General features: G+C 42.9%; 1 protein-coding gene and 1 non-coding gene across 4 annotated transcripts in view; both read right to left on the reverse strand.

Annotated features, from left to right (window-relative positions):
* Window positions 1-21515, reverse strand: part of ZCCHC8 (zinc finger CCHC-type containing 8) — a 28019-nt gene extending 6504 nt beyond the window's left edge. The window contains exons 1-13 of one of the 3 annotated variants that reach the window (XM_032310141.1): window positions 21151-21515; window positions 19354-19396; window positions 13721-13795; window positions 12008-12113; window positions 10703-10780; window positions 7599-7702; window positions 7417-7482; window positions 6772-6832; window positions 6159-6301; window positions 5729-5871; window positions 2729-2850; window positions 1167-1253; window positions 787-904 (exon numbers count right to left, since the gene is read on the reverse strand). In XM_032310141.1, coding sequence (XP_032166032.1) covers window positions 787-904; window positions 1167-1253; window positions 2729-2850; window positions 5729-5871; window positions 6159-6301; window positions 6772-6832; window positions 7417-7482; window positions 7599-7702; window positions 10703-10780; window positions 12008-12113; window positions 13721-13795; window positions 19354-19396; window positions 21151-21349 — 1345 coding nt within the window. In that variant the 5' untranslated portion in view covers window positions 21350-21515. Of the gene's footprint in view, window positions 1-786; window positions 905-1166; window positions 1254-2728; window positions 2851-5728; window positions 5872-6158; window positions 6302-6771; window positions 6833-7416; window positions 7483-7598; window positions 7703-10702; window positions 10781-12007; window positions 12114-13720; window positions 13796-19353; window positions 19397-21150 lie in introns of those variants that run through there. The other 2 variants (XM_032310142.1, XM_032310144.1) reach the window with 2 other exon arrangements.
* On the reverse strand, window positions 13119-13252 carry LOC116572566. Its single transcript, XR_004278415.1, has one exon. It is a non-coding gene; the product is annotated as a small nucleolar RNA SNORA9 (small nucleolar RNA).
* Window positions 21516-23222: the final 1707 nt, after the last annotated feature.

Here is a 23222-nt window from a genome sequence, read left to right on the forward strand (position 1 = left end):
GACGTAATTTGGGATGGGAGGTAGTGCAAAGAGTGAGTTTTCAGTCTTGCATTCAGAGTAGCTCTGTGATTTATCAAATTAACAGAAGTTCTGATTCATTCCAGAGCTTTCTGGGGGCAACACCTAGGCTACACAGCAGCAGTCCCAAGGGGAAGCCCAAAGGACCTGTGACCGGCATCGGGGGGTGAGGGACTCAGCAAGGTGGGTACGCGCCTGCCCTGATCCACTACTGGCCTGCTGAGGCTGGTCACAGGGCTGGTTGGCCACAGCTTCCCTGGTTAAGCCCAGAGGATTAAGAGAATAAAAAGCCAGAGAACTCTCGGAGGGCAGGACCACTGTTCCCCTGTGGGTTTCCGGGAGGACAGGTTTCTTAGGGCCTCTCTTCACGGAAGGGAGGGGCAATCACCGAGTCGGGGTATGATGGGAAGAGCGACGGGGACAGTCTGGCTCTGTCCTTCCTGCTCTCGGCATGGAGCTGCTAAAGCAGACCGCTTTCCACCCTCTGTCCCAGAGCACTGTGCCTACTGGAGGGGCAGTCCAGATGCAAGACCACCAGGACTGGCTGGGCCGGACTGCCTGAGTCAGAAACTCCGTAAGCTGGCCCCCTTGGCCCTCACACCAAGACCTCGAACCAGCACTAGAGGCGCTGCTCTCATCTACAAGGACAAAATCAAAGCATTCTTTTCGGTGCTCCTAAGGCCCCTGCCCTCCTTCCTAATGGGACTCAGGAGCACGCACACTGGCCCTACCTTCTCAGTGAAACCAAGACCAGAGGACGACACCTACCTGAGTCGAGCTCCATGTCTGCAGGCGAGGCTGCTGAGCCGCCTTCCTTCTTCTGCTTCTTGGGGCTGCTAGGGCTGGACTGGCAGGAGGACCTCTTGCTGCCAGACCTCACACCTGGCTAAGAGAGGAGTCACGCCAAGCACGAGTTAATGGAGTAGATGAAGAACTAGATTCCATGCCTTCCCTCCAATACCCTGCAGACAGCCAATCTGCAGCCAAGTGCAGGTACAGGGTCAATGCAGCGACCCTTTTCTTTGTGACTCAAGCAGAAAGCGAGTGCTTTATACACAAAACAAAAGAGCACTGAGATGCTAGAGTTAAAAAATCCTAGAAATACAGGCGATACATTCTTATCAACCACACCCTAAAAAGCTATTTACCGCTTGGAAGTTAGAAGTCAGGTAATTGGCAAACACGTCTTTCTGCTGACACGCCTGCATAGGTATGGACCCAAACATTCTCCACTCCTAATGAAGACAGAAGGAAAAAGCAAGCCTGGATTTTGAAAACATCATACTTTTGAGATTTTGTAAAGTGGAGGTCTCAAATTACATTTCTGCTTCATACGTGACATTTGCTTTTTGGGGGAATTAATGAAAGTGATGGTGCATTTAAGGGGGAAAAAAAGCCAACCAACTCCACCTGCAAAATGATCTGAACTGAATACTAAAAGCCTACTTGACAAAATCACTTGGCCCTAAAAGGCTCCACCTACTGCAAGCAGAAGTTCTAAGCAGTGGTGGCGTGAAGGCGCAGCCTCGTCAGGCCTCCCTCCCCCCAGGTCCCAGCACTGACCACAGCACCTTTGCTCCTACACACTCGCTCACGCTGAGCTTCCCTCTTCTGTTCTTTGGCTTTCCAAACCCAGCCCTCACCTTTACGGTTCAACAATCACCTCTCATCTTAAGAGCACATGCTACAATGGTTCTCAAGGAAAATCACTTCAGTCTCCTGTCAAACCTACAGATTCCAGGTCAAGTCTGTTAAATCTAAGAGTGGGACTCATCAATGTGCATGTCTGCCGGGCACCCCTGGCGGCCTCTGATGTAGGCTTGTCCTGGGACAGTTTCCAGAGGATCGAATAGCTCGAGCCACGCAGTTTAGCCCTGAATTAATTACACACTTGTCTTCCCATCTATTCACTAGACTCTAAGTGCAGACCTTTGGCTTCTGCTCTGCTGCCCAGTTTCTAAGAACACCTAAGAAGGTATTTTTTACTGAAATGTCACCACCACCACCACTACCACAACAGGCCACTGTCAAGTCTTGAAACATAAATGAAAGTTGGGAGAGATTCAGTATAGAAAACCATTCTCTATAAAGTGAGAAATTTTACTTTGAAGAGAAGAAAGGAAAGAACAGGGGGAAAGGAATTATGGCATAGAAAGAAGGCTTTACTTTCCAAGTAATTACACAGAACTTACAATACTGCCTCAGAACCATCCCATGTTTTAAAAACATAATCTTTTACTTTTAGATTTACAGAATCTAAAGATTCTTTTTAAGCTCTTTTTCATAAGGCATAAAATCCGAAAAAAATGTTTTTTGGTTTTTGGTTTTTAAATGAACCCAAGATTTCACTTGAGCGTCTCATCAACGTGGGGGCCTGGGTGGCTCAGTCAGTTACACGTCTGCCTGTGGCTCAGGTCATGATTAAAGGGAGCCTGCTTCTCCCTCTCCCTCTGCCCTCCCCACCCCTCATGCCCTCCCTTTGTCTTTCTCTCAAATGAATAAATCAAATCTTAAAAAAATAAAAAAGGGTTCTAGTCAACATAAGGGAAATAACAAAATTAAACACACTAGTAAAGTATTTATTTCTTTACATAACAGTAACTGCTACTTAAACTAATGTTTTGAACAACTGTTACAATAAAGTCCCACCCCAGAAGAACTAAAAAAAAAAAAAAAATATATATATATATATATATATATATATACTTACATCTGGAATTCCTCTGGGAGTAGATATATTAAAACCTGGATAGTTTACCAGTTTCGAGAGATCGTAGGTGACGCTTTTATTCTGTGGGGCTTCCCCAGCTTCCGCTTCCCCATCAGCACCATCTGCAGTAGACCAGCAGAGCGTTCATACTGCTGGATTCCAACACCAGTCCCTTTCCAGACCAAAAGTGGGCTGGGCAAGGGCTTACATTCAAGGCAACAGAATCATTCGGAGAATAGTTTTGATTACAGTTTTTCTGGAACATCAGATTAGGACTTTTAAACAATGTAGACAGGATAGTTTAATAAAAGTAAGTGTTTAAAATCTTGGAAACTGGGGTGCCTGGGTGGCTCAGAAGGTTAAACCTCTGCCTTGGGCTCAGGTCATGATCTCAGGGTCCTGGGATCGAGCCCCACGTCAGGCTCTCTGCTAAGCAGGGAGCCTGCTTCCTCCTCTCTCTCTGCCTCGCTCCTACTTGTGATCTCTCTGTCAAATAAATTAAAAAAAATAAACTCTAGGGCGCCTGGGTGGCTCAGTGGGTTAAGCCGCTGCCTTCGGCTCAGGTCATGATCTCAGGGTCCTGGGATCGAGTCCCGCATCGGGCTCTCTGCTCAGCAGGGAGCCTGCTTCCCTCTCTCTCTCTCTCTGCCTGCCTCTCCATCTACTTGTGATTTCTCTCTGTCAAATAAATAAATAAAATCTTAAAAAAAAAAAAAATAAATAAAATAAACTCTAAAAAAAATCTTGGAAACCTGGGTTCATCTGTGGGTTACTTACAAGCCTAGTCTGCACTAATCTGATGACTTGCCTAATCCTCTATTTCACACACTGTTTTAAATGGTTTACAAGTATTAGCTCCGCTCACCGTCATAACAACCTTAAGAGGTACATACTATTGAAACCGCTTTACAGATGACAGAAGGGTATTTGGGAACCACTTTATTATTGTGAAAACTACTGAATAAATCATGTGTTTGTTTTTGCCAGTCCAAAGAGGTCTACATATATAAAGTAATCAGTTTGCGAGAAGTTTCTTTTTAGACAAGTATTCCAGCTAATAAGCTAAGAAGTAATGAAGAATGAGACTATAACCATTTTGCAGCCTATCATTAACAGGTGTAGACAGGCAATGGTCATCAGTGACTGGTTCCGTCACAACAAAGGGAAGGACAGAGAACCGTGCTAATGCAACATGCCGTGGGGATGCGGCAGGAAAATCTTGAAAAGCTCAAAAGGACAAAACACAGTTTTGTTAAAAGCGAGGAAGGCAATCTATGGATTAAGAGAGTCAATCATCCACAACCTTTTGTCCAAAGACTCTCTAATCTAACAAACTTAAAAAAAAAAAAAAAAGAGGAAAAGGAAAGACAACAGAAATGAGAACACCCACAGAAAGTGGCAGGAGGGACACCTGAATGCCAAAATGACTTGGGAACTGTCCTAAATAGCTCTTTAGCACTAATTGAGAAGGGATGGCTTGGTGAATTTTTAAAAATATTTTTAATTACCAGGAGCTTGGGTGGCTGGGTCAGTGAAGCATCTACCTTTGGCTCAGGTCAAATCCCACAACTGGGCTCCCTGCTCAGAGGGGAGTCTGCTTCTCCCTCTGCCCCCCGACCCCCGCTCATGTTTTCTCTCGCAAGAATAAATAAAAAAATCTTTAAAAATATATATTTTTTAAATTACCCAAATAATACAAAGAAACATTTCATTTTTAAAAGATTTAGAGCATCAGAGAGAATCAAGTCTCTAGTCTAATCCTCTTTCCTTCTCAGGGGGAACCACTGTTGAGCTTCCCACATCGGTTAAGACGTTTTACGTGTTTTTTTAAGCCAAAGAGGGAGAGATGTACTTAAATAAGGTGGTCAGGAGCGCCTGGGTGGCTCAGATGGTTAAGCATCTGACTCCTGGATTTGGCTCAGGTCCTAATCTCCTGGCTCCTGAGATCGAGCCCTGCCTGATCAGTGGGAGTTTGCTTGGACAGTCTCTCCTTCTGCCTGTTCCCAGCTCATGTGCACCTCTCTCTCTCCCTCTCAAATAAAAACATAAATCTTAGATAGACAAATAGATAAAGATGGTCAGGAAAGGCATCTCTTGAGTCTGAATCCTAAAATCTAAATGGTTCTCAGTTAACATCTTTTAAAAATATTGTATATAAATGTCCTCAGAAAATCACTGAGTATGGTTTCATCCATGTGGGATCCTTTTTTCTTCCTTTCCTTCCTACTTCCCTACCTTTTATGTACAATGAATGGCGTCATTGGTAAACTAGGCAGAAACGGAGTACTGCAGAGAAATCTCTGTCAGCTCACACAGATTCATTCTACTCCTTAAAGACGACAGGGATTCCACAGCCCAGATCCACCATAATGATTTAGCCATTTTTCTTTAGGGCCTTAATGTTTTTAATTTTTCATAGTCACAGTCAATGCTACAAAAATATACATACTTTCCTTGTGCAAGTGTGAATATTTTTCTAGAGTAGACACCTAAGAGAGGGGTTCTAGATCACAGGAGGATTTATATAATCTGTATGTCCAGGTCTACTGTAGATTTGTTAACATTTCTCCTCTTTTTTTGACGATTTTATTTATTTGAGAGACGGAGCAGAGAGGGAGAGTGAGAGGGAGGAGCAGACCCCCAGCTGAGGGGCTGGATCCCAGGACCCCAAGATCACAACCTGAGCCTAAGACAGATGCTTAACCCACGAGCCACCCAGATGCCCTTCTATTACCATTTCTAAGGAAGGCAAGAGCTTATGAGGATTAGCTGGAGAGCTGATGCTCTGGCCTCGGTAGTCACTGAGCAGGTCCAGATAAACCATCTGATAATTCTCAATGAAGTTTTAGTTCCTTGTTTGTAAAAAGAAGGAAAGACCATCATGATAGTTTTCAGTTAGCTCCACACACACTGAATACCTATCAGGTATTACTGTAATTCTCTAGGGGGAGGGGAGGGAAGTGACCTTGAACTTGACTTAGCTAACTTAACATACTATACCTTTTCCATCATAGAGTGCAAGCCCTGAGTTCTCCAGCTCGGCCTCTTTGAGCCACCCGGGGGGGTAACCGAGCTGGCGCATCCGATATATAAAAGGCGGAAGGCTCTTGTCCGTCACCCCGAGCGCATCCTGAAGTTCCTCACTAAAGATAAACAAAAGAGGAGAAAGAAAGACAGTATTCGTGTTTGGATGAAAACACAAACTGTCCCCCATGTTTTAAAACCATTGTGTCTTATGTTACACATGGTGAAACGGTGCTTAACAAACGCACAGGGGAGATGCCAATGAATGTTCCTGAAGGAACGAATGCATATTCTCTCGGTGCTGGGGCACGCCTCTATACCTGTGATTACCCTTCAGACACAGAGAACGCTCCAAACACGGGTGACACAGAAACGACACTCTATGGGAAAAAAATCACAGAGGTACCTAATGACTCCCGGCTTGAATCTTCCAAATCTTTCTTCCACCTCTTCCGCATGGTACCGCTGCTGAAAATTCTGGCTGTTTGCCTCACCACAGGCATCCATATATTCTTTTCTCTTTTCACTTATTCGAGCGGCATTCCGCGGCTAGATCACAGTGCATTTGAAAAAAGTGTTAAGAAGCAGTTTAGAAATTATTTCAGGAATTAAATAAATACAAGCATTCTGTTTTAGGTCACGCAAACAGATTATCCCAGTTTTAATACATAACGAACGAGAAAAGAGAGTAGATATTCTAGAAAAACAGGCAAAGAGAAGAAGCAGTCATTTTAATTTCTGATTACCTCGATATTATCTTAACATAAAATCAAGTTTCTAGAATTAACTCTAAAAAGTAACTCTCCTGTTTCATTCATCTCAGACACACAGCACTGTAATAATTCTTTTTAAAATCTAAGGTCTTAAAGTTTAAGTACAAATTTGAAAAGGTTTCAAATTCAAGGACCAAAAGAAAGTGAATACAACAAGTTTATCTATCTTACACAATGGCATAAATGTGTGGAAAACATCAGAAAGTTCTAGGTCAAAGATTTTTTTTTTATATGAGAAAAATTTACCATTGGGCACTCTTTCATTTGATGTTCTTCAGAACCACAATTGAAACAGTGAGGCTTTGGCCTATTTGGTCAAAAAACAAAGACGTGCATCATGTCAATGAGGACATAAAAGCAAATCAATACAATTCTTTAACGACAGCAAAGTGTATCAGAGAGACAAGGCACGTAGATCACAGATTACTAATATCTGCACTCATGAGTACACTTTTCACCTTCTGTACTCAGCGACTTAAACAGTACTTTTAACCAACTCTTTAAACCAAGGACCCTTATGTTCCCGACTGATCTGTCACCTCTGGGTTTTGTGAGTGGTTAATAAGAGAAGAACCGAGGCAAACAGATTATATTTCCTTTAGGTTAACTTGGGAAGGGGCAGGTCATACTAAGACAGCAATAAAACCGACAGCAACAACACCACCTTTCCACCCACCCAAGCATATTAGGCATGAACCAATGAATTCCAATAAACAGATGACTGATTTAAACATATTCAATGTCTATATATGAAAATTCTAGCTTAATCTGTAATTTACTTATAGTAAGCCAGCAATGAAGAATATTAATTTTTCAAGCTAAAAGAGTTTATGGTTTTGGTTAAAAAAGTCTTAAAAAGAAGAAGAAAACAAAACAACTCCCCACACAAACCTTTTTGCCTTTACTTGTATTTCTTGCCCTTCTAGAGAAACAATGTGGCTGAAGACTTGCTGGTACCTTTAGTGAATTTTATTAAGGAATAGTTATCATAGTCTGCAAAATTTGGTAAATTTTTTTAAAGGTGAACTTAATGGCAAGATGCATAAAAGATCTTCATTCACTATGTAGGATACTTGGGTATTTCCCATCCTTCGGTAAGCTGAGGGTTTTCATTTAGTAGCGGTTGCCCCAATTTATCAAGGCAAAAATTAGTAAAATACAGGACACTTCCTACAACCTGCAGAAAACAAGTCAAAAAATATTGCTATTTAAGCAGAAAAAAAAAGACATTAAATTATGTAAGACTATGATTAATTGTTTTAACCATTTAATTTTGGAGGAAATTCTTAGAGAAGTCATAATCCACTCCCTAGTTAGAAAGGAGCCAGATTTTGAGGTGTAAGCAAGAGCTGCTTCTTCCAACGCCCCTGTGTCTCCCGGATCAGAGCGCCCCTCTCAGGAGATCATTACTATTAGCTGCATTCTGCTCAGACATTAAAAATAAAAACTCCTGACTCTCACGTTTCCCTCCAATTCCCCATCTCTTTGCTTCCCTTGGTGGCAAGACAATTCAGAGAAGTCCGCTGTGTTTACTATTTTCATCCTACCTCCCATTCCCCCTTTTCTTTTTCCCTCTGATTCCGGGGGGAAATTTCATAGACAAAAACTGAAAAAAAGGGTACAGTGAACACCCAGCTACATCCTCTCTACCCAGATTCAACTGCTGGGATCTTCCACGCACGTGCGCACGCGCACACACATACTTTTCACTGAGCCGCGGGGAAAAAGTGCTGCCACCATCAGCTTAGTCTGAGCTATTATTTTCCCCCACCTGACATTAACATAGTAACTCCTAACTGGTTTCCAGCTTCCACACATAACCAGCTACACAATATTTTCAGGACCCCTCACCCGTGAACACTTTAGGACAGGTCTTCTGAGGATAAGTGCATTTTCCTACACACCACAATACCACTGTCACACCTAAAAAATTAATAAATCCTTAATATCATCTATATCCAATTTCTACAGTTTTCCCAACTGTCCCCCAAATGCCTTTTTTCCCCCCAAGCCAGGATTTAAGGTTCATGTGTTGTATTTAGGTGTTAAATCATTTCAGTCCCCCACTTTTTTCCCCCCATAGGTGGCCCTGCCATTCTCTCTTGAACGTCTCTGGGAAGACTTCTGTTCCTGTCATGGCACTCCGCGCCCCGATGACCCCGCACACAGCCAAACTCACTGGACGGCTCCGTCTTCCTCTCAGTCTCTGAGCAACAACAGACAGGTGATTTCTCCTTCCTCAGAGACACACTTCTTTTGGCTTCTAGGACACCGTGCTCTACCCCGCTGACCAGTCCTCATCTCTCCATCTTCCATGAGTCTTGGTCCCAGTCCTCTCTACCCGTGCTCTCGAGGTGACTTATCCAGACCATGGTATGAAGGATGAGTAAATGCTGACAACACCCAAATACCCAGTGCTGCCTAAACTCCAATCTTGTATATTCAAGTGCCAACTGACGGCTCTCCCGGACACGTAGGAGGCATCTCAAACTCACCTACTTAAAACTGAACTGGATTCCGATCCCCCCCCAAACCCTCTCTTCCCACCAGTTTCTCCCATCACAGTAAAGGCGAGGACCCTCTTCCAGCTGCTAAGGCCAAAAACCTGAGTCATTCTGACGGCTCTCTCTCACTTTCGTGTTCTACACACCCAATTCATCAGCACATCTGATCAGTTCTATTTCCAAGGTATGTCCACGGCTGAACCACTTCTCACTCCACCACCGGCTCTCCGGACTAACCTGCCATCTTCCCTCACCTGAGATCAATACAGTAACTTTCTCGCTGGCTTCCAGCTTCTACATGTAAACCAGCGAGAGATTATCTTCCACAGAGAAGCCAGTTCTTTTAAAAATTCAAGTCCTATCATGTCACATTTCTACGGAAAAGCCTCAAGTGGCAGAGCCCATACCCCGATGGCTTATAAGGCAATATAAAGATCTAGATCTTATGTTCCAGGGTCAGAAGGACTAGGTTCAAACCCTGGCTTATGCTGACTTATTTTCTGCAGAGCTCCGCTTTCCCCCACCAGAACGGAATTCAACGAGAGCAGAGACTTTGCCCTTTTCTCATTGCTGTGTCCCTGAATTCAAAGGGGTCCCTGGCAATAAGGGAGCATTCGGTAAATATTTACTACTCTTTACTAAAGGACTAACTGAATAATACATAAAATTCCCACTTTCCAGGCAGGTGCCACTCTAAATCCCAGAACCCTAGAGTCAGATGGGACATGAAAAGTCATGTAGTTCAAATTCTTTGTTTAAAGCACCAACAGGATCTCAGATTTTGACTTTTTACAGTGACATGGAATTTGCTTCTTCTTTTTTTTTGAACGAGAACTACCAGTTCATCTTCACATCCGATGTAAATGTGCACTAAAAGTTGACTTGCAATGCGCCTGTCTGTAGTCTATCCAGTCACTGGTCCTGGTTCTGCCACTTGGCACTACGAGTGATTGAAAACGACACTTTTTGGAAGTAACAGCCTTTTTGACATTTGCAGAGATGTGATACCCCGTCAAGCTCTTCAGCAACGCTGGGGACTCATCACCCCAGCAGCCCCAAGACCCAAGACTGTGGTCTGTCAGTGGGGCACGATACTCCCTAAACATGAAAACTAGTCTGCCTTCAACAGAATCCAAGATTACATCATCATCTTTAAAAAATTCTAAGTTGAAAAATCACACCACCCCACTGCACTGACACAGTGAGATTCCTCGTAGGTACGGAAAGGCCTAAATGTAGGCTCATCCCTGTTGTGCTTCTATTTTTCACCCACCATCTGAGCTTGTCAACATTTTTAATCTCCTATCTGCCATCTGTTATGTTAGTTACTTATCTGTCCCCTCTCAGCCTCAGCCATCTGTAAGTACAACATGCACACGTTCTAGGTCGTCATCCACACGTTCTAGATCGTTATCCACGTTCATGAACATCAATAAAAAGAAGGTTGTCAGGACAAAAGTCCTCCAAAGTATGTCTATGGTGTATGCGATAGTTATTAAAAAGCAAACTATACTATTTAGAGGCTGAAATCTACACTCTTATTGATAACAAATTTCATGAAAAGATGGGGATCATTTGAGGCCACATGGCTAGACCACCTTAATGATACCCAAATGACACAGGATAGGAAACATGTTATCTACAGAATTCAAAACTAAAATGTCCATACTTACACTAAAAGCTTCCTTGTTGTTTTTAATGGCACAGGATTCTTCTACTTTATGGTCCTCTTCTAGCATAACACTAGATGGCTAACACAAAGAAAAACACACGTCACCAAAATAACTAATTTTTAACACTTCAAATTTTTAATATTAGAAATTTAAATACACCTCTTTATTTTCTAATACATATCACTAAGGTACATACAGTTCTTAATTCATTACTGTCATAATCAGTAAATTTGGAAGCTAGAAATGCTTACGAAATAAATTTCACAAGTTGGTAAATTTAAAAATTTTATAAAAGATACAAAGACAGCACCTTCTGAAGCATTAGTTCACGTTATGCTTTCACTATGCTTTTCACTAATTCATGCATTAAATTGAATGAATAAATATTTAAATTCTCAATACTTAAACTGACAAAGAAGACTTTATCTTGAAGTCAGGTAACCAGAAAACTTTAAAAATATGTGATTCTACACTATTGGTTAATATGGACAATACAGCCCTCATAGACCTTAGGCTGCTATAAAATTCTGAAGTGTTCCCGGAATCAAAAATTAGGTAATATTCAGTATAGTTTTTATTGGTAAATGTATTTTGTTTCTTGAATCTTTAAAAATTATAACACATGAAAATTAAAGATGATGAAAATTTAACTAATCAGAACACCATTCCACAACCTGATGATAAACAGCTAACAACCTTTACTTGAAGGACTCTACTTACCTTAAACGGGAATTAAAAAATGAAAAGCCCCGAAATCATAATTCTGATTTTTTAAAATACAAATTCATACTCTAATAGTCACACAGCAAAATTTCTCAGATTTCTTTGGGCATGCTATTGATTTTTCTCCCAACAAGTAGAAGCGGGGAAAAAGGATGGCATGTGAACCTGTTGGTTTTGGAGAAAAATAATTCACCTTTCATAAACTCCAGAAATACAGATTTTTTTTTTCTGGCATAAATTAATTTTCTTCCCCAAACCACATGTCCAAGTGAGGAAATGGGGGAAAAAAGACTAATTTTAAGTGAAGCAAGGTCTGAATACAACTCCCCTGAGAGGAGTCACAATGCAGAAGAACGCCCTGAGGCTGGTCAGATCAGTGAAGGATGCCCAACTGAAGGATGGGAGGAGAACATATTATCTTAACAATCTTGTTATTTTAAGTTGTAGCCAACCCAGAAAAGTTGTATTAGGTTCAGGTGTAGGACACAGTGGTTTCATTTTGATACAAAAGTCTCCCTGGAGCCTAAAAACTGGCGGTGAAAAACAATCTATTAATCTTAAAGTCTCTTAAGTTTTAAATACCTGGGGCAAAATATTAAAGGAAGTCTTTTCCACATCATTTTTCTGCTGTTCCTCAAATCTTTTTACTAAATTTGATACAAATTCCTCTATTTCTTGATGATATTGCCTGCATGAGAGGACACAACAGTCAGAACCCAGAGTAAACACCGAACAGACTGAAATCTTACACATTATTAGAAGGTGTCAGGAGGGAATTCTGTTATCTTGCTTTTCAGAGGTTTATCAAAACACTAAGTAACTAGAATACAGAGGAAGCCATTTCTTAGGAAAAAATATACACTGTTGCCGAGTTAACGGAATGATTATGAAAATCTAACTCAGTGTTTGGCATGGAGCAGGGGCAAACATTTGTGCTGTGAATAGATGGATTTTATTTATAAATTTTACATTTTTAAATTCTGAATACATAATCTACGTAAGACATGGTTCAAAATCCAAAAGAAGGAAGGGGTTACGTAAGGAAAAGCTTCCTTCCTGGCTATGTCCCAGCCACCTACCTCGGCCTCGCAGAGACAACCAAAGCATCCTTCCCTACCTTCCTCCCAGAGACTCCCTATGTACGTGTAAGGACACACCTATACGAATGTTAAACTGGAACAAAATTAAACCAAAATGCAACAGAAACACAAAACAAACGGGACAACTGCGGAGGTCTACTCTCCCCAGTTTTCTAGCTGTCAAGAGCCTCGCTCATCGCTTATTCCTAGCAGACGGCTCAGGAGGTGCGGACGGAGACCAAGCTAGGCTGAGTGGGGCAGCCAGCTTGATCTTCACCAGATTTGATCTTTCAGGTCTGCTTAGCGCTGACATTCTAAGATTGCTGCAGGCAAAACTGCAAATAAACGGTGCAGAAATTAGCTTGCCATGAGCAGATGCTGATTCAAATCCGATGGGGACAACAGTGCTAGTGCCCAGCACCCTGCTACTGCCACATTCACCATCGGGCATCCCTACCCCTCCGAGTCTCGGGTTCCACCTGGGCCCAGACAGAGAAAGTAGGTAATGGGCCCCCCAGACAGCTAACACTCTCTACATGGTTCCCCATTACCTTCTTTACCTTGCCTAGAACCTATGAGATAACAACAGATTCAGCCAGCCAGAGATGGAAGCCAGCTGTCTGAAATGTCTCCGACCGTGCTCCAAGGAAGGACAGGGCAAAGCCTCAAGCCATTTCAGGACATTCTAGCAAGCACTGCAGGAATGCACTGAGTCACCCTAGACCCAAACACGCTGGAAGGCCCGCAAAGGTCTAACTGTCACACTCATACACACAAAGTCATGTGGGTAAGCCTTGAAGACAGCCAACAGGGTAAACTCAGCTACCTGATTCCGGGGTAGAACAGACTAACATTTCTTACTGCTGTGGGGGTCAGTTGTTGTGCTTATTAGAGGCTATCACAAGTGTTCATTTAGCTACCCAAGAACTAGTTATTATTAGTATCCTGTTTTCCAGTGAGGAAACTGATAGCAGACAGGACTGTGACCTGACCAGATTCACATATAGACAGCAGGGGCCCAAATTCACATATAGAGAAAGTAGGGCCCAGATTCAAATTCATATTTATAGATGCTAATATCCTTGCTCTTAATCATGATTCCCTAGGCTTTAAGTAAAATAAAGATGGAATTAAGTACAAATGAAAACAGCATACAGAAGACATTGTTTCATAAACATATTAATTCATTTTACGTAGAAAACGGAAAATTACTTACTTTGAAATAACATTGTTCATAAATAGAATCTGTAATAAAGGTCCATCTAACTTAGTATTGTTCACCAATATTCCACTAAAACAGAAGTTAAAACATATTCTTAGAAGATTTTAAAGTAAAACCCATAAATGTATATATAAACACACAACTTTTATAATTATTAAGTACCAAAGATCACAGAATACTTTACAAATAAGATTAAGAACAACCAAGAACTTGTCTTTTGGAAAAAAATAAAATAAATAAATAATTTTTTTCATGAAATTTTACCTACTTTAATGATTTTACATAGAGGTATCCCTTACATATTTTAAAAAATATTTCACAAAAAATTTTAAAATGTAGTTAATCTTTCAGTTTCCAACCAAAAAAATTCCTTATCTAATGACTTTTTTTTTTTTTAAGATTTTATTTATTGGGGCGCCTGGGTGGCTCAGTGGGTTAAGCCGCTGCCTTCAGCTCAGGTCATGATCTCAGGGTCCTGGGATCGAGTCCCGCATCGGGCTCTCTGCTCAGCAGGGAGCCTGCTTCCTCCTCTCTCTCTGCCTGCCTCTCTGCCTACTTGTGATCTCTCTCTGTCAAATAAATAAATAAAATCTTTAAAAAAAAAAAAAAAGATTTTATTTATTTATTTGACAGAGAGAGAGATCACAAGTAGGCAGAGAGGCAGGCAGAGAGAGAGTAGGGGGAAGCAGGTCCTCTGCTGAGCAGAGAGCCCGATGTGGGGCTCGATCCCAGGACCCTGAGATCATGACCTGAGTGAAGGCAGAGGCTTAACCCACTGAGCCACCAAGGCGCCCCTAATGGCCCGTCTCTTTACAGACTGGGGAAGGTAGCATTTCGATAAACCAGCAGGTTACAAGAATGAATATATATATATATATGTATTTTATTAAGGTCTTATTTTTATTTAGTTGCAGAGAGAGAGAAAACACAAGTAGGCAGAGGAGCAAGCAGAGAGAGGAAGAAGCAGGCTCTCCATCGAGCAGGGAGCCCAATGCGGAGCTTAATCCCAGAACCCTGGGATCATGACCTGAGCCAGGCAGCTGCTTAACCGACTGAGCCACCCAGGCTCCCCAAGAATATATTTCTAAAAGAATCAGAGTAAATTTAGCTTTGAAATATATAGGAAAATGAAACACTTTAAATGGATAGCCTCTTAGAGGGCAGAGTACATCAGTATTTCAAATCCCGGATACTAAGGCAGAGATATAAGAAGTATACTGTCGGGGCGCCTGAGTGGCTCAGTCGGTTAGGCGTCTGCCTTCAGCTCGGGTCCTGATTCCTGGGACTGAGCTGCACACTGGGCTCCCTGCTCAGGGGGGGCCCTACTTCGCCCTCTGCCTGCTGCTCCCATCGTTTGTGCACTTTCCCTGTCAAATTAATAAATAAAATCTTAAAAAAAAAAAGTATATTGTTCCTGGATTTGATTTTCAAATACTGCCAAAAAGGAAACAAACAAACAAAAGTAGAATGCGGCCTCCAAACCAGAACAAGATCCCGGTGGTAACCTGGACCAGCTGAGTCTTAAGATTCCTCCTCTCCCCACCTGCCTCCTATTCCTTTACCTTCGCAGCAAGTGAAATTAGTCAGTCTGTGTTTGGGATTGCTCGTGTCAAGAAACAAAAGTAAAACATGGAGAGATTCAGAAGTTTGCTTGAATTGCACAAACTTCTCTTCTTAAAAATACACGATATTTGGGGGCACCCGGGTGGCTCAGTCGGTTAAACAGTTGAGGATTGATATGGGCTCAGGTCATTACTTGGGAATCGTGGGATGGGCCCCCCCCCCACTCTCCAGGTGGAGTAGAGTCCCCCTGAAATTCTCTCCCTCCCTCTTCCCGTGCCCCTTCCACTGCTCACTCACTCACAGGCATGCATTCTCCCTCTCAAATAAATGAAATCTTAAAAAAAAAAAAAACCAATCATGATTTTCTGGAGGGCGCCTGGGTAGCACAGCTGATTAAGCGACCAACTCTTGGTTTTGGCTCAGGTCATGATCTCAGGGTTCTGGGAATCGAGCCCAAGGTAGGGCTGGAAGGGCTCGGCGCAGAGACACTGAGGGTGGAATTTGGTGAGGACTTTCTTTGCCTCTCCCAGCGGCCCGGGTGACGCCTAGGCACACAGGCTCTCTCACAAACTCTCTAAAATAAATAAATAAACCTTAAAAATATATATATATGTTTCTAAAAACCACATACAATTGTATGGTCCTTAACTACAGACCAATTTGAGCAACAAAGAGAAAGACATTCAGTTGGAGAAATTTGAAAATGGGCTGAGATGGGAGTGTTATTAAGAAAAATCATGCCGGGGCGCCTGGGTGGCTCAGTGGGTTCTCTGCCTTCGGCTCAGGTCATGATCTCAAAGTCCTGGGATCGAGCCCTGCATCGGGCTCTCTGCTCAGCGGAGTCCGCTTCCCCATCTCTCTCTGCCTGCCTCTCTGCCTACTTGTGATCTGTCTGTCAGATAAATTTTAAAAATCTTAAAAAAAAAAAAAAAATCGTGCCATTTATTAGGATAGTGGTGTTGTGATTATGCATGACGAAGTTTTGCTTTTAAAGATTTTATTTGTCGGGGCGCCTGAGTGGCTCAGTGGGTTAAGCCGCTGCCTTCGGCTCAGGTCATGATCTCAGGGTCCTGGGATCGAGTCCCACATCGGGCTCTCTGCTTAGCAGGGAGCCTGCTTCCTCCTCTCTCTCTCTCTCTGCCTGCCTCTCTGCCTGCTTGTGATCTCTCTCTGTCAAATAAATAAAATCTTTAAAAATAAATAAATAAATAAATAAATAAATAAATAAAGATTTTATTTGTCAGAGAGAGAGAGAGAGAGAGCGCGAGCACAAGCAGGCAGAGTGTCAGGCAGAGGCAAAGAGAGAAGCAGGCTCTCTGCCAAGCAAGGAGCCCGAATCGGAACTTGATCCCAGGACCCTGGCATCACGACCTGGGCTGAAGGCAGCGGTTTAACTGACTGAGCCACCCAGGTGTCCCAAAGTCTTGCTTTTAAAAAGTTACATGCTGAACTATTTAGGGTAAAATGTGCATATAGAATGAAAACGTGTATTATATTATTCTTTTCTTTTTCCATACATTTGAAATTTTCCATAATACAAAGTTAAAAATGTTTATTGGACAAAAAAGGAAAGAAACTTCTGATCACGGCAGTTCCAAAAATAAGGATTAAACCAAGAGGCTGGGGGTACAGATTTTATCTATATAATTTTATTTCGTTTTGTTTCTAAATTTTCTGTAGAGCGCTTTATCAGTGTCTGACAACATGAAGAGCACTAATTCTAAAAAGAAATTTTTAATTTATTCCTTTTTGAGGATACTAATGGCTATCTCATGTACTGGTAAAACCCATGACACTATCATTTGAACTCCAGTGATTATAACCCCTTCGTAACTGAGCGTTAAAATTATCAACTCCAGGGGCGCCTGGGTGGCTCAGTGGGTTAAAGCCTCTGCTTTCGGCTCAGGTCATGATCCCAGGGTCCTGGGATCGAGCCCCACATCTGGCTCTCTGCTCAGCAGGGAGCCTGCTTCCTCCTCTCTCTCTGCCTGCCTCTCTGCCTACTTGTGATCTCTGTCTGTCAAGTAAATAAATAAAATCTTTAAAAAAAAAAAATTATCAACTCTATTAAAAAGTGTGCTCATCTAAGTTATCTTTAAATACCAAAAAATTATGATTTTTTCAGGAATCCCAGTTATATTCAATACATTTATTATCTAACCAGAAATAAGCTTAGATCCACAAAGTGTGCTCACATGGAGGAAGAAGGAATGTGGGGCACGGGAGGTTTCCAAAATACATCTAAATTCTGAAATTTTAAACCTTTAGTCACCAATGTAGCTAGTTACTTCAGCTGGTACCAGAGACAAAAAAAGGCCATGTGACATTGGCTCACAGCCCTTCAAATTCCAAAAGCTTGGTGATACTATTCCACATAATAAGTTCGTACTTCAATAAATATTTTAGATTTAGTAACCTGTGAAGTAAATTTGTATTAAGAAACCAGCATTTGCGGGGCACCTGGGTGGCTCAGTGGGTTAAAGCCTCTGCCTTCGGCTCAGGTCATGATCCCAGGGTCCTGGGATCGAGCCCCACATCGGGCTCTCCACTCGGCAGGGAGCCTGCTTCCTCCTCTCTCTCTCTGCCTGCCTCTCTGCCTACTTGTCATCTCTGTCTGTCAAATAAATAAAATAAATAAATAAAATCTTAAAAAAAAAAAAAAAGAAAGAAAGAAAGAAACCAGCATTTGCTCTTGTATCTCTTAAAGTCAGATGTCTGAATGCAAATCTACCCACTGCACTTTCTTCAAAAGCACACTAATTTCTCTTTTTCTAAAATGAAATTTTGCATCACTTCTATTTAGGAACAGTTTTTTTTTTTTAAGGATTTTATTTATTTATTTGCGTTGAGAGAGAGAGTGCACAGGCAGGCAGGCAGAGTGGCCGGCGGAGGCGGAGAGAGAAGCAGGCTCCCCGCCGAGCAAGAAGCCCGATGCAGAGCTTGATCCCAGGACCCTGGGATCATGACCTGAACCGAAGGCAGTGGCTTAACTGACTGAGCCACCCAGGCATCCTTAGGAACACATCTGAACTCTGTAAGTAAACCTTCACCAAGAGTAATACTGTAATCTTAATTCTAACTTCCCAGAAATGTTTGTGGAATAAGAACAGCTAGGATGGCAACTAGCCTGTTCTGAACATTAAGTCAAAATTTTCTGGATAAGGGCACCTGGGTGGCTCAGTCGGTTAAGCCACTGCCTTCGGCTCAGGTCATGATTCCAGAGTCCTGGAATCGAGTCCCACATCGGGCTCCCTGCTCTGGAGGAAGCCTGCTTCTCCCTCTCCCTCTGCCTCTCCCCCTGCTTGTGCTCTCTCTCTTTATGTCAAATAAATAAAATCTTTTAAAAAAACAAACAAATTTTTCTGGATATATTTCACAAATATTTTTATCTAGTTTAGTTAGTTTAAAAGTTATCCAAGTATACAACATAATGATTCAATATTTGTATATGTTGTGGGCGCCTCGGTGGCTCAGTTGGTTGAGCAACAACTGCCTTCAGCTCAAGTCATGATCCCGAGTTCCTGATTAAGTCCCACATCAGGCTTTCTGCTCACCAGGGAGTCTGCTTCTCCCCCTGACCTCTCTCCTCTCATGCTCTAATAAATGAGTAAAATCTTTTTTTTTTTTAAAGATTTTATTTATTTATTTGTCAGAGAGACAGAGAGACAGAGAGAGATAGAGAGAAGCAGGCTCCCTGCCGAGCAAGGAGCCCGATGTGGGACTCGATCCCAGGACTCTGGGATCATGACATGAGCCGAAGGCAGCTGCCCAACCGAGCCACCCAGGCGTCCCAAATGAATAAAATCTTAAAAAAAAAATTTGTATAAGTTGTTTAATGATCACCGCAATAAATCTAGTTAACATCCCCCCAAAATAATTAAAAATTTAATGTACTTATGAGAATTCAAATTTTATCTCCAGAAATTAAAAATAAAGGATCATTACTGATTTCTTCAGAGAATGCTAAACAAAAACGATACAGAAGTCCTATTTTTTTTTTACGAAGAAATTATAGCTAAATATTAAATATAAATAAAGAACAACAACAGTGTAATATCTCATACCTTGGTCGAGTCAGAATGTTCAATTTTCTTTTAAGTTCTTGATGTTATTACTTGTTAAGAAATATAAGCCTTCATTAAATAGAATCGTACCTATCATAAAATTCAACTACTCACTCTTACTTTCAGTGTCAGAATGTTACAAACATTAGAAGACCCACAAGTATTTTGAGGATGACACACTTAACTGAGTTCCTGTTTTGTTGCATGGCTAGGCATTTAAACCTAAACATTAAAACAGTTTTCTCATCTCTTCCAACATAGATACTCTAAGACAGGATCATGTAGTTCAAAAGAGAGTAAGAGGGGCGCCTGGGTGGCTCAGTGGGTTAAAGCCTCTGCCTTCGGCTCAGGTCATGATCCCAGGGTCCTAGGATCGAGCCCCACCTCAGGCTCTCTGCTCAGCAGGGAGCCTGCTTCCTCCTCTCTCTCTGCCTACTTGTCATCTGACTGTCAAATAAATAAATAAAATCTTAAAAAAAAAAAAAAAGAGAGAAAGTAACAGACTGAACCCAAAGTGTTATTCAACATACCCCATCAAAACCTAAACAGCAACTCATTTAAGAGCGAGTGGCATGGGGGCGCCTGGGTGGCTCAGCAGGTTAAGCATCTGACTTTTGATTTCGGCTCAGGTCACGATCTCAGGGTCCTGAGATTGAGCCCCAAAGGACTCCCCAATGATGATGGTGGAGCCTGCTTGAGGTTCTCTCCCCCTCTCCTGCCCTGCCTCCGCTCATTCATGCGCTCTCTCTCTCTCAAAATAATAATAGTAATAATACAACAAAAAGAAAAATAAAGAGCATCATGATAAGTGATAAATACAGTGAAACAAACTTAAAGACGGAGAAACTAGGATAGAACTACGGATGTTCACGTACAATCCTTTCAACTTTCCTGCCGTTTGAAATTTTACATATTAAAGTGCAAAGGAAAACATCATGAATAACATAATCAAACTTCAAAAGACTTTAAAGATGATTTACCAACCGCTTTCAGTGTTTCACTTTAAACGGGAAACTATCTGAACCGAAATCATCTGCCCAGAGTTAAAAACCACCACCACCAAACACCTCTAAGAATGTAAACATCCATACTAACCACCCTTCCTAGGAAGGCTGTAATCATCTAACTAAGCCAAACGCAAACTCATTTGGCGCGTTTTTTCCCCAAGGCTTTGCAAAGCACCTTCACCACGGAAGGTATTTCAAAGTCGAAGAACTTTAAAATGAATCCCCAACCTCAGTCAGGCAATTAACCATTTCTCTCCGCAGGCTTCACGTGCTTCAACTCCCAACTCCCGCATCCTAAGGCCATTAGCTTCTACCCCCCTATAAATCACAGATCTACCCTAAGGTCTGAGGATCCGGCTATCTGCCTATAGACAACGACAGCAAGACGGCATCAAACTTAAGCCTGGCTACAAAAAAAAAAAAAAAAAAAAAAAAAAAAAGAAAGAAAGAAACTGGATAAGGACTTCAGAAAGGAGGAGAGGAAGTAGTGACCAGCCTACGATCTGGCCGTCTTAAAAAATCCTAAAAATCAGTCCCAGCTTGGGGGGCGCGGGGAGCGCGTCTAGTCCGGGGTATGCGTCCCGACCGGGCACGGATCCCCAGAGGGGAGAGGGTCGCGCCGGGGCCCCGGAGCAGCTTACGCAAGCCGAACCCTCGATTCTCCGCCCGCCTGCGGGGCGAGAGAGGGGTTATTCGGAATTCTGGCCCTCCTGGAATTTCCGCCCGCGCCCTCCCAGACACGCCGCCTGCCGCACGCCGGTGACCGGGCCCAGGCAAACGGGAAGGATATTCTCGGCGCGGAGCTGCTCGATGGTTTCCTCGCACTGCCGAAGCCGCTCCCGCAGCTCCGCGTCGCCGACCCCATTCTCGTCCTCCTCGTCGCCGTCGTCGTCCTTGAAGCGGGTGTGAACGGGCTTCGGAATCGACTCCTCTGGGTGGTCAAACGCCTCGAACAGCTCTAGGTCGCCAAAATCCACCTCCGCCGCCATCTTGGGCTGTGGGTGAGATTCGAGAAGAGGCGGAGCTGACCGCCCGGCGGGGGGCGAAGGTTGTAGGGCGGCACCGCTCGCTGGGGCTTGGGCCGCGCTAAGCCACCCCGTACGGTTTTCTCCAGACGTACGCCGCCGAGGCTGCACAAGGGGCGGGCCACTCCGGAAAAACTACAACTCCCAGAATGCAGTGGCGTCTCTCAGCGCCACTTCCGAGATTGCTCCGGAGCATGGCATGCTGGGACATGTGGTTTCTAAGCGACAGTTAACTCATTGTTTGCATTGCATACTGGGATTGGTCCTTTTTAAACGTTCAGAAAGCCTGCATAGAACAGAATGTGTTAAAACAATATATATTGTCCCTGAGATGCGTCTAAGGCTGAAAAATCAGAATACGACGTATGTCTTATAGCAGATTCTAGTGTGCGTGCTAAATTGCAACAGGAGAATAAGAAACACTAGTTTTTATCACAGATTACCTTTGTGATCAGTTTATTTTAATTTTTTTTTAAAGATTTTATTTATTTGACAGAGATCACAAGTAGGCAGAGAGCGAGAGAGAGAGGGAAGCAGGCTCCCTGCTGAGCAGAGAGCCTGATGCGGGACTCGATCCCAAGACCCTGAGATCATGACCTGAGCCGAAGGCAGCGGCTTAACCCACTGAGCCACCCAGGCGCCCTGTGATCAGTTTATTGAGCTTGTTGCACTTTTTTTTATGAAAAACTAGCTACATCAGACTGTTTTCTTTCTTTTCTTTCTTTCCTTTTTTTTTTTTTAAGCTTTTATGTATTTATTTGACAGAGAGAAATCACAAGTAGATGGAGAGGCAGGCAGAGAGTGAGAGAGGGAAGCAGGCTCCCTGCTGAGCAGAGCGCCTGATGTGGGGCTCGATTCCAGGACCCTGAGATCACGACCTGAGCCAAAGGCAGAGGGTTAACTCACTTAGCCATCCAGGTGCCCTGATTTTTTTTTTTTTTTTTTTTTGAAAGATTTTGTTTAGAGAGAGCATGGGAGTCGGGGTAAGGGATGGGGGTGAGGGAGGCAGAGGGAGAGAATCTCAAGCAGTGATCTTACGACCCTGAGATCATGACTTGAGATGAAACCAAGAGTAGGACACTCACCTGAGCTACCCAGGCGCCCCTACATATTGATAAATTGAAAGTAAAATCTGAGTCCCAGTTGAGATGTTTACTAGGCAGTTGAATCTTTGGGTAAATCTGAACTAAAGGTTAACATTTGGCTGGCCCACTTTTTTTTTTTTTTTTTTTTAAGATTTTATTTATCTGACAGACAAAGATCACAAGTAGTCAGAGAGGCAGGCAAAGAGAGAGGGGGAAGCGGACTTCCTGCTGAGCAGAGAGCCCGATGTGGGTCTCGATCACAGGACTCTGGGATCATGACCCAAGCTGAAGGCAGAGGCTTAACCCACTGAGCCACCCAGGCGCCCCTGGCCCCCATTTTTAAGGACATTAAATACAACTATAGTAAAGAGTAATGGCATAATGAAGAATACAGAGGAGTCTGTGGTTGATTGAGTCTTGAGACACTCAAAGGGCTGGGACTGAGGACGAGACAATTACAGAAATTGGTGAATGACCAGAGTTAAAGAACTAGGAATGGGTCCAATAGAAATGGTGTGTGCATATGTTTGTGTGCATGTATGTGGATATGTGTGTGCATATGTATGTTTACATACTGGGGCACCCATACTGGTCCCCCCGCCCCACAAACCCGCCTGTTTGTGTTCCCTCTTTCACTGTCTTTCTCTGTCAAATAAATACAATCGTGGGTGGCTCAGTTGGTTGAGCAGCTGCCTTTGGCTCAGGTCATGATACCAGGGTCCTGGGTCAACCCCCAGCCTGGGGTCCCTGCT

The sequence above is a fragment of the Mustela erminea genome, chromosome 13 (assembly GCF_009829155.1).
Source record: "Mustela erminea isolate mMusErm1 chromosome 13, mMusErm1.Pri, whole genome shotgun sequence".
NCBI lineage: Eukaryota > Metazoa > Chordata > Mammalia > Carnivora > Mustelidae > Mustela > Mustela erminea.